General features: G+C 44.4%; 1 protein-coding gene across 4 annotated transcripts; it reads left to right on the top strand.

The window, feature by feature from the left end:
* The first annotated feature begins 50 nt into the window (after nt 1-50).
* gpbp1l1 (GC-rich promoter binding protein 1-like 1) lies at nt 51-10,656 on the top strand. 4 transcript variants are annotated; one of them, XM_076097309.1, is made up of 13 exons: nt 167-310; nt 1,650-2,202; nt 2,313-2,961; nt 3,433-3,547; nt 5,410-5,539; nt 7,379-7,710; nt 7,958-8,033; nt 8,122-8,318; nt 8,468-8,611; nt 9,240-9,395; nt 9,607-9,731; nt 9,825-9,927; nt 10,016-10,656. In XM_076097309.1, exons 4-13 carry the CDS (start codon nt 3,488-3,490, stop codon nt 10,184-10,186), a joined length of 1,494 nt encoding a protein of 497 aa, XP_075953424.1. In that variant the 5' UTR covers nt 167-310; nt 1,650-2,202; nt 2,313-2,961; nt 3,433-3,487; the 3' UTR covers nt 10,187-10,656. The 4 variants fall into 4 exon arrangements, with proteins under 4 accessions (XP_075953423.1, XP_075953424.1, XP_075953422.1 ...); XM_076097308.1 differs by lacking the exon at nt 167-310 and adding an exon at nt 51-160 and having other exon boundaries at nt 1,650-2,961; XM_076097307.1 differs by lacking the exon at nt 167-310 and adding an exon at nt 332-429 and having other exon boundaries at nt 1,650-2,961.
* Nucleotides 10,657-11,704: the final 1,048 nt, after the last annotated feature.

Genomic DNA, 11,704 nt, shown 5'->3' with positions numbered 1-11,704 from the left:
CACGCTGTTTTATTTAAATATAAAATGATTTACAGACGCTAACTCGTAAGCCTGTTCGACTTTAAAAACACTGCGAAACCTCGTTGAGTTGCATAATCGCGACAGATCTTGAACGTAGCATCACTGAGGTTGTTCGAGTCCCACAGTGCCAGCGCCAGTGGTAAGCCCTCCGAAAATCCAAACAAACATCAATAGCCTATTAGTAAAGAAGTGTATAGTTGTGAAACGGTGAAGTCTGGTTAATGAATTCAGATTATATATATATATACTCGAACCACTCTCTATCGGAGGCCATGCTGCTCAGGAGAAGGTACACGGTATCGTCATGAAACACTGCAAGTTAGCTCGCTAGCACTTAGCAAGCTGATAAATGTGTGCTGCCGCTGCTAAGGTAGCCATTTTGAAACTGTGTTGTTCCAACGAAGCCAGGTCTGTTTACCTCTATTGTATGTACGTGACAGCTGCTCAAATAGACAGTTTCAGCCACCGTGAGCAAAGTGAGTGCGTTGTTACGGTGCTAAGCATTCGAACCGTATTAATTTATTTCAACTACCTAGCCGTTTACGCTGGCTGGCGTTACTTAATAGGCTGGGTAACGCTATATATTAGCTAACAAATGCTATGCTAACGTTAACCATAGCTAACTAAGCAGAGTTAGCCAGCAGCAGAGTTGGGACAGATCTGATAACGTTACTAGTGACCGATTAACGTTGACTGTTTAACACCACGACCGTGTTGCGTGGTAATTTATTTTTATGCAGTTTATCGTATAGCATCGCTCAGCTAACGGTAGCTAGCTTGGTGAAACGTGCATGTAACGCTGCTGTGTGTTGGGTTGATCTGCTGCAGTGTATGTGGACCACATGGTGGAATAATATCAAACTGGGTACTTTGCAAGAATGGTGCGTTGCTGTCATTCATCTGAGAAGTGTTTTTACAGTGAATTAATGTTAAATGTCTGTGCGCGTGTCCGTCATTGATGTTGAGCGGTTATGTCAGTGGGAACACGTTAACGGGGTAGCTCTGAGTTTGTGCACGCGGGGATTCATTTTTTTGGGTGTTTTGTTTAAGTTGTGTAGTGGTTGAACGTGTCGTAAGGTTGAATATCTGTTGAGATTGTAAACCTCACTTTCATCCAGCATTGGCCTGTGTGGATGCGCAGCAGTCTGGGGAGAAGTACCGATGAAGTTATTTTTACACCGTTATAAATAATTCATTTACCAAAGCGGACGCATTTTTATAAAAGACTCAGCATTCAGCATAACATGGTTCATAGTTCACGGAGTCATATTTTCTCGTCTCTCAAAGTGTCTAAAAGCAGTTTATTTTAAGTCATTGGTTGCATCTTGAATGGGGAACTATTTCGGGGTTTAACGTCTGACAGATATTGTCAGTTCCACAGGTATAAATATAAAAATGCTATATTTGTCAAACATTTTTATAACATTATGACTTAACTAAATATTAGAAACATATCACAATACAAACAGCCTCACTAACACACCTCCAAAAAAAGCATACAGCCGAATCATTACAACTTTCTGGAAGGTCGGGTTTTCTTTATTTATTCTTTGCAAACTGGCACTGTAAGTATTTGTGTATTTCTGAACCTGTAGCTTTTCTTAACTGAGGCTGTTCTTTATTTGCAGGTCCGGTGTGTTCCTGTGCAAATACCAGTGAACCCTCAGCAAGAACACTGAAAACTGCACCGCTGTAACTTCATGTGTGACGAAAAAAACTCGGGAAGAAGGGAAGACTCACTTGACTGTCTCTGATTTTTCAAAACCGGGGAAAAAAGAAGTGGATTGAGCTATCTTGAGGATTTATTTTTGAACGTGTTTGATTTTTTTTTGCTGAAGAACTCTTGTTCATCATTTGACACGGAGACCTTTGGACTTGTGGAATATTTTTGTGGAGCTTTGGAGCTTGCATATCTATGAAATCAGAGCTATACCCTTTATCTGCTTCAATCCAAAAACAGCACATAATTAAATGGGCGTCTTACAAATGTGATATTAAAACGTATAAAGATAAAATCAGCATTATAATGCATCATCCAGCAGCATCTCTATTTCACTAACCCAAACTAAAAATGACGGCAATGTAACATCGGGTTTTACTTCCTTCATTGTCATGTGACTTTGAACCTTTGGAGCATTGTTTTTTTCAAACTCGGACTGTCTTTTTCATCAGTTTAATGAGGTGAGCAGTGGTTCTCAGTGACCTCCATCGCCAATAAAAGACTGTCTATTAGCTCACTTTTTTTTCTTTTCTGCATGTGTTCCGGTCGATCCTAAAATGATTCGTTAAAGGTGAGTCGACGTGAAGACGTACTGGCACGCAGTGTGGCAGGATAACACCCGTCTGCTTCCTTTCATCTGGTGTCAGAGTGGAACTGCTACAAAATCTGCTGTCCTTGTTCCAGGGCGACCGACTTTCACAGATTGCTTCCTTATATTAATTATAACACAACCTGGTTCTTCCTCACCGGTGGGACACATCACCTGTCAAACCAATTCAGCATAAAATCCAATCAGGTTTTGAGTCTTACTCCAGACAATAAGAGATAATGACGGATTAGTTTTCGCTTTTGGGGAAAAAAACAACCTGGACTGTAAACGGCAGCACACAGACGTGACCTCCACAGGAGCCGTTTGGGAATCCGGTTCCAGTAGGAGAGTCGGTCCTTCATAGACGTCTCCTTCAAAAATCTACTTCTCTCCCCGGCCAGTTTTCTGGATCGCCATTCCAGAGCATTCCTGCAACCTTGTCGACCGATCTCTGTGTTTCATCCTGGACGGAGGGATCTGCCTCTGGGGAAAGGGGCTGTGCTGTCCTGGAGGAGGTGGAGAGCGGGTCGTCTGTGTGCTGCTCTCTGTGATCGGTGCCAACGGGCCTGAGGAACCGAGCCCAGCTGGACCGAGAGAGGAGGCAGAGGACTTCAGAGCCACAGACTCTGGGGTAACGATACAGCTTCACCCGACTGCCGTGGCTGCTGCACACATGCATGTACTCAATAGACGTGGGACTAATTGCGGTAGTGTGGTCCTAAACAAGTCATTTGTCAACATTTTGTGGGTAGCAGGTGTTCATATTTCACCTTGTCTGGAAACAGTTAAAGGAAAATGAAGAAGCATGAAGAGCTAATACATTTTTATCACATACACATGTTGTAGAATATAACTTGTATTTTTCCATCCAGGCTGTCAACCAGTTATCAGCTTCAGCAAGTCGAGCTTTGTGTCCTGCTAAGAATAGTCCTCTGAGTCTTTTAATACGCACTGAGTTTCTAAAGAACTGCTGGTAGAAAAAACACTTGAAAGAAATTCCATGAAATCAAAGCTGGATGGGTGGGAAAAGGGAATTTAATTCATGTTTCTGGGCTTGAATTAGCTGTGTGTGAGTTTTAAAGATGTCCTCTTCTTCTGTTAGATCCTGGCCATGAGGTTTGATGCCTCGATCCACTGACCGGAAACACTGGACCTAAATGGCGCAGCATGACTTTGTCCCTGCCTGGCTTAACTTCTCCACTCCCCAGCCTGCCAAGGTGTGTGTACTGTATGTATGAATGAGTGTGTGCCTGTTTATTACAGGAAACAATGGAGAATTGAAATAGACAGTTTGAAATGATACCTGTCGGTGTCACTGCTCGAACACCGGATGTATTTCTGTACACCTGAGTGTGTTTGTGTGAAGTCAGCGTCGTGTGAGCCTCGGGGAGCGGCGCTGCAGTCAGCGCACAGTTCAGCAGAGGGACACATAGACGGAGTGTACCTCCATGAAAAAGACTGATGACGGAAGAAAATAAACTATTTTAATAACATCAAATGACAACTCGGTGTGCTGGTTGAGAATTTCATGGAAGGTTTTTGTGATTTTTTTTTTTTTTTTTTTTTTTGATTTTTTTTTTTAACTAAATCTGCAGTTGCTTTTCTAAAAAGCCAAACTTTGAGGGAATTGCAGATAAATTAAAGATTGTATGAAATTGCTGGGATTCAATGAAGGATAACTAATTACCTAACTTTAGGTGTTCAGTTTGGAGATGGTGCTATATTAAATTCATATCTTGATATGGTGCTACGGTGTCTGGCTATCCTAATATGACTGTTTATATGCTGCCTTGCTTAAAGCTGCAGTCGAGTGATGCAGTTTCTTCAAACTACCTAATTGCTGCAGCTGAGTGAAATGGAGAACAAATACTCAACCTGTCATATCCACATTATCACTTATTTATCTTTCTATCATTCTGTTTTTGGCAGAGGATTTGACTTGCCTTATTAATAATAAAGTAGTAAGTGGCTGGCACAGCCGGCCACTCTAACATCACTTTTTAGAGTGGAGCAAGTTGAGTCAGTAAAAAAAACACTGCAATCAAGATGGTGAGGCATCATTGCTGTTACAACATTGAACCAAAGGCTGTGTTTAATTATCATTATGAAATGTTTGAGCTAACTGAGATTTATTGGAGACGGACGGCTCAACCTACTTATCGTGTTGTCCATTCACGAGGAGGCTGGCTGTGTGGCATTTTGTGAGCGAGCCAAGTTTTAGTTTCCTCATGTTTTAGGATGTTTAACCAATTATGATGAGCACTGATTAGAGTGTGGACTGCACTGATCTGGTTAGAGATTGCCTCTTGTGAGTAAAATTGTTGGATTGAAAATGAAGATGGGTCAATGTTGTTGGTGAACGATTGTATTTATTTGTGTTTTAAACTGGAGATCAGGAAGTTGCTCAGTTAAGAGGCCCGTCTGTGAATCCGAGAGACAAGACGGAGAAACGAGTGCACAGTCGCTGTCCTGCTGACGGATGACTTCATCTCAATGTCATTTGTCTTCAGAGATTAATTTACGTGCACATGCGAGAGTTCATTCTCCTCCGTTGTTGTTACATCGTATTTCTGTATGTTGTCTGTGGAAGTCATAAAAACATCCACGAGATGACGCCTGCAGAGAGAGGCTGAAGGACGCAGTCTAATTTAATCTTTGAACCTCCGCTTATGTCAAGGATATGATTCAGATGGAGCAGAGCGTTTGCAGACATTATTATGAAACACAGCTGTGTCAGTGACTTCAGCATCTCTTCCACAGCGGCACATCGCTCATGATGAAGCGTTCCAAGATTGTTTTCAGTTCCTATGATGTGTCGCTCACTAAGAATAGATCCTCACAGTGATGGTTTCACTCTGAGGTATTTAAGGTCTCCGAGGTAGAAAGAGAGGAACTCAAAGTACGGAGAGGACTTCTGCTAGTCTACGTTTCTTCACAAGAGGATGATGTAGAGAAAAGTCCTGAAATACAGTTTCAGGATAATGGCCGTTTCTGTAGTTTTCTGTTCTTTTGTGCGATTCATTGTCCACCATCTCGGTGCCACTTTGACTGACCATGTCCCCTCTCTGTCCTCCTCCAGTCCCCTGCTGCCAACCTTGACAAACAAGGTGAGCCCCACCACCACAGAGACGGCAGAAACTCTGTGAGCCGCCGCCGCCACAACTCCTCCGATGGCTTCTTCAACAACGGCTCCCTGCGCGCTCCAGCAGGTAACCATTCAGAGCAGTTACCCTCTTTGTTTGTTAACCCGGTTACTGTTGCTGCAGAAACCGCGAGTATATGAGCAAAAACCGTGATGAGCTTAGTAACGGAATCCTCTACGATGCAGTGCTGCTGCACCACAGTGTTCATATCAATCGTATGTTAAAGGCTTTGTTGGGAAATGTGTAATGTCACCAAACTATATGGACTAATAAGAAGGAAATCCGCAAGTTGTCCCGTCCTACAAGCGCAACAAAACCAACAGAGATGAGGGGAATGTCAATAAAGTGCAGTTTGTACATATCAACACAGTCCTGAGAGGTCTAATCAGACACACGCGTGGTGCAGGGCCTTTACGTGTACCTTGAACGTGGGGTGTTTCCTGGATTCATTTACACTGAACTACATGTAGTGTCTCTGTTGACCAGATTACAAATCTAATTACGATCTGTCTTGGTTTTCCTCTCTACATGCAAATCAGGGCCTGTCTCCACCTGTTGAGGTGGTGGTTTGGCACCTGGAGCTGTTCAGTAACTGTCAAAAACACCAGAAGAAGAACGACTTCTGCACTTCTGTTACAGCAGTAACATTTTAGCTAGCGTTGGCTAACAACAAACCCAAGAATGAATCGTAGTTATGAACTAGATAGACGTTTCATCATGGGGGCTAACCCGCTCCATCACCCACACAGATCATTCAGTGGTTGAACTACTTCGTGCGCCTTGTTTTTGATCGTATGTGGAGAAATCGCTGGAGCCGTTTTTTGTTGTTGCTTCATTGAGCCAGAGAAAAAACAGGTTATTTCAGTGTAACTTTAGCTGCAGTTCTCACAAGCACGGAGGGAGAGAGGCGGATGGGTTTGCACCTTTTCAGCATCCGGCTGGAACGTGTCTCAAACCACCACCTGAGCTGGTTGATTATAAAGACGGATACTAAAGTTGAGCACTTTGTTTGTCAAAGCTGGTCATAGTTATGGGTTAATAACAGAATTGTTTGAATGGTCTCTACTTTATTGAGCTTTTAGGATGGAAATGATGCCGGTTACATTTCAAACATTAAATCAGTTTTGCCAAGTAATAATAGAATAATTCTGCTGGAAGTTATAGATGACTTCTACTTGAAGAGGACATGATTGAGGTCTCCTGCTCAGAAGACGTTACAGCAGTGTTGCAAGCAGCAGACAGGTGGCGTTGGAGTCCTTTCCCTTGTTGACGCTTCCTTTTACATGACTCATGTCTCCTCCTGTATACACTCATTCAAACCAACCTTTCTCTCTAGATTATGGACATTATTTGCTTTCATATCGGTGTCCGTACGCTGCACGTAGACGTCGTTGCTCTGCTGATGTGTGGGCATAAGAATCGTTGTGATGTTTTTAAAATGCCAGTTTATTCTTTCTCATCTCATCCTGCTGCTCGATGCTGAAGATCCAACAAGCTGCTCTGTGGTTTGGTGAAATCTCATGTTTCCATTTAATTATGTTCGGTCTCAGTTTGTGCTGCGTCGTGGTTCTGGATGAATGGTTTTGTTGTGGTGATCAGTTGTACAACCAGGATGCTTTCAGGCTCGGTGGCAAAGTTCGATCCTGTGTCCAAGCAGCAGTAGTCAATTAATCAATTAAGCTTCCTGTTAAACAGGTTCTTCCTCCATTTGTCCTGCAGTCTCAGGGGCCCCTCACTTCACCTTATCTTTGCTGTAGGCACTCTTGGTCCTTCGGTTAAGTTTGTTGTTTCTGTTCAGATGTTATTTCAGGAAGCTGTATCTGTGAATACATCCCTGGTATTCAGCGCTTACTCCAGCATGACGACACTATTCTTATACACGCTGTATATCTGCTCTCTCTCGAGGTGACGGATGGCAGCAGCCCTCTCTGCTTCTGAGGCATGATTCGGTGGACTCGGGGGTGGCCAAAGGAGGGCACGGCGGGCTGGCGGGGGGCTCCTGTTGGAAGGAAACACCCAGCTGGCACGGAGCGCCGCGGGGTGCCCAGGACGGCCACCACCACCACCAGGGACGCCACCCCAAGCGGGTAGGAGTCGACAGGGACAGGCAGGTGGGGCACCGGCAGCGCAACGGCAACTTTCATCCCCGCAAGGGCCCCTCGTATCAGGACAAGTTCCCCAACGAGGAACGCAAAGACGGCAAGGACGACAAGCTGAAGTTTGTGGAAGAGGACTTTGTGAGTAGCTGACCTTAACATAGATCCTTAGATAATCAAAACTATTGTTAGAAACACTTTCATTCTCTCCCCACATCCACCGCGTGATACAAAATGTAGTTTATTACGTCACAAGAGTTTCCCTTCTCTGATCCATCTGACTCAATCCTGTGAGCAACAACATGCTCAGACTTTTGGATGTTGACTTAACTTGAATATACAACATTTTAAATGCTACGGTATTTAATGCAGGCGTTTGTCCTTTTAGCCTTCCCTCAACCCTGAAACAACTGGAAAGCCTGGGACTCCCATGCGAGCAGTGGCTCCCCATGCTGGAGTGTGGGGTAAGAGCCCAGAGACTGTTCCAAATGTTCAAGCTCGGTTCAACAGTTTCTCGGCGTCGTAACACTTCCTCGCTGATTTATGTTCCAGAAAACCCCCCGAGTGGCAAACAGATGGTGTCCAAAATGCTGGTTATCAAGAAGGTTTCCAAGGATGATTCCAGCACGGCCTTCTCTGCTGGGTTTGCCATTGCTGGCGCCTTGCCCACCAATGGCAGCAAAGTTCCCATTTTAAGCTCCAGCATCTACAAGAACCTGGTCCCAAAGCCTGCCGTGGCCCCCACCAAGGTAGGAATCATTTCAACAAACGCATGACGCACATCTGTATTTAAATAACGAGCGTTGTGTGTATTTCAGTGTTAGTTATGTCGTTGCCGTGCTGTGATGGAAGCTGTCTCTTTGTTTGTGAAACAAATATGTTCTCTCTTTTTCTCCAGAGCACCCAGTGGAAATCCGGTGGTAGAGAGATCACGAAGTCCGGCCTTCACATGCCGGGCCGAGATTCCGTCTTCACCAGCCCCGTCTCTGCAGCCAAAGCCAGCACCCCCGTCAGTGCACCGCTGCACAACACCCCGAAAGAGGTAGGAAACAGGACGGAGGAGTCTGTCATTACAACAAGCTTTAGGGGAATTTCCAACCCCACCATGATGCAGCAGTTTACTCAGACACCCTGCTAACATGTAAAACTGCACAGCAAGCAAACTCCTACAGTTTTTAAGTGTGGTAGTGTTCAGCTCTTATGTGCGACTGTTTGAGTAAATCACAGGTTTTATGGAAACGTAGTAATTATGTGTCGGTGTAGTTTCCGACTGAGATCCTTACTCACATGTGCACATGAAGTTTTCCTCTGCAGCAGTGCACGTGCTGTCAAGAGTCGTAGAATGTTAACTGTTAGAGGGGAGTGAATCTGTCAATTATTCGAATGCATGACACCTAGAAGCAGTTAGATAAATCTGAACTCTTTCTATTTAAAAAGTGCTTTAATATAGAAAACATCAAATTTTCAATACCAGTATCTATGTGAGTTACCTCGGGACATAAACATTACAAAAACTTCTGCAAATGCTCAAATCTGGTTCTGCCTCCTAATCCTAAATGGATTTCATAGTTGATAAATTGGTGTCCCAGTTGAGCAAAAAGGAATACATTATTAACTCTCCTCTTTCAATGGCTTCTCTTCCCTTTCCTGTGGCACCGTCTCTCCTACAGCACCCTTCCAGCACGACTCCTCCCATAGATATCGCCCCGTCGAGGCTGAAGCTAATGCGGCGCGGTCCGGACCGCAAGAGCGAGTTCCTGCGAGCTCTGAAGGACGAGGGCACCGGAGAGCTGGTGACGAGCAGCAGCCCAGGAACATCAGGAGAGGTAGGCGCCACTTTGACTTAACTTTATCAAACCGTCGCACGGCACAGTAGTCGCAGAGATGAGAAAATGCTGGTCATGTTAGATGAGACACAATAAGGACATTCTAGTGCAAAAGAAGACATTTTGCCATTGTTGTATCAGGTTGCTGCACTTTTGACTGTGTTGCAATTGGAGGAGGTAAATGTTTTGTGTGTTGTGTGCATTTTGTCAGGGTGACAGCAGCACCCCAGAGCCCAAAGCCTACAGCGAGGAAGTCTGCCACGAGAATGGTCTGTCCTACTCCCTCAGTGACTCCGACACTGAACACCTGTCCAGTTCCCTGGAGGCAGAGCACAGGTAGGTCACCGCTGACCGGCTTCTACACACACACACACCACCTCTTTCTCTCACAACAATCCACTAAGCAGAAAAATTGCATTGCTTTTAAAGGTTGCTGAAGGCCATGGGCTGGCAGGAGTACCCAGAAAATGACGACAACTTCCTGCCTCTGACTGAGGACGAGCTGAGAGAGTTCCAGACTAAAACTGAACAGGTGAGCTCAGACGGAAGGACTTTGTGTTCCTGGAGTGCCTTGTTGTGTCTCATTTTTGGTCCTTACTCCTCATGTGTCCTTTGTCCAGCTGAAGAGGAACGGCATGCAGAGGAACGGGGCTCTCCCGAGGGCGCGGGGTGTGACCCTCCACTTCACCCCCTGGAGGAGTGTGGCCGAGGCGCACGTCGAGGAGGGCTCCGAGTCGGAAACCAGTAGCAGCAGCCAGACCTCCGACGACGACGACTGCATCAAATCCTAACGTGGCTTTACGGAACAAAAGAAAAACATCAAACGACACAAATGCCAACAAAACATCCCAGCAAGCAAATCCCCCCTCTTCCTCTCATCTTTTGTTTTTAGAGCACCATTTTGAATTTCTTTTGTTTTGATTTTTATTTTTTTTTTGTTGTCATTCTTGCACAAGGGAAAAACCAATCATATCCCAGTGAAGGGGGAGATTCCTGCTCCGCCAGACGTTGTTTTCCCTGCGTTTCCTCCTTCACTGCAGTCCCGGTCCTCTTCGAATCCCCTCCTCCTCTTCCTCCCCTTCTTCCTTTTTTCTTCCTCGCTTTGTGGAACTGACGTGTTCATCGAGAAAAGAAGGGCAATGAATGCACACTTGATTCTGCTTTAAACAGACTAACTCATTTCATTGATGATGCTGATGACACATTATTAATGATATTAATAAAAATTGGTTCCTGACAAGCTGATATGTTTCAATATGAATCTGGCTACTGTGGTGTTTATTATTGATGCCGCACTGCTTTGTGGTGAGATGAGTGTTTACTAAAATGCAGCTACAAAAACATTTTATTAGTGCTGAATATAACTGGTGCCTGTATTTTGGTTTGTTCCAAGAGGGATTGTAGCTTTAAAGAAGGGCGTTCGTCTCCATAGAGTAGATAGATGATGTGCAGAAACTTAGTACTTCACGAGAGACCAACGTAGAACAAAACCACCTCTTTTTCACGAGGTTGGTATTAGAAGATATTTCTGCACAAGCAGTGACATTTTTAAACTGCCGATTTAATGGAGGACTTCATCAATTTCGGGAAAAAAGCTACTTGCAGAACTGTTCTATACTTGGTGTGTAACTTTATCCTCATTTCATTTGAGTTTTTCACAGCAGACACTTAACTCGTCACCGCAGGAAAAGCACAGAACTAATAACGCGTCCGATGGCTTAACTCCATGTAGGTGTCTCACAATACAGGGTTGTAACATTTGGACCAGAGCATTATAATTATCTACACCTGTTCCTTTCATTTTATGACGGGTCCATATGTCTGCTGTGAAGCTTGTCTCAAAGTTCAGCAGCAAATATATTTCAGGCAAAAGTTAGATTTTTCTTCACAGCAGACTGTTTGTTGCAGGAAAAGCACAGCTGTCATCAATAACCTGAACCATTCAAGGCTGCTTTCTGTCCCCGTGTTAGTTCCAAGGATCTGTTTATCTTCACACTCACGGAGGGTTCAAGGCTGTCCAGTCAAGTGTTTGGGGCGCTCTCAATGTCTCCCTAAGGCCTTAAACCCTGAACTCTCAGGGACTTACTGACATCTGTTAAGTGGTTGAATGTGAGAAACTGGGCTTGAAATGGTGTAAATACAAAACTTTGCGGCAACATCACGTTACGTCAAAAAATATGTACAATTGTGGGTGTTTCATACTTTTTACTCCCTGATTTGAACGTCTTCCTGGCGCTTTTTCCTCACAAGATGGTAACTTCAGATAATTTACTCGTAACGGGGGTTACCAGTGGAGACCTAAAAGGTTA

The sequence above is a fragment of the Anarhichas minor genome, unplaced genomic scaffold (assembly GCF_050575085.1).
Source record: "Anarhichas minor isolate MPS153535 unplaced genomic scaffold, ASM5057508v1 ptg000024l, whole genome shotgun sequence".
NCBI lineage: Eukaryota > Metazoa > Chordata > Actinopteri > Perciformes > Anarhichadidae > Anarhichas > Anarhichas minor.
The sequence above is the reverse complement of the archived record's forward strand: the minus strand, read 5'-3'. Positions and strand labels throughout refer to the sequence as shown.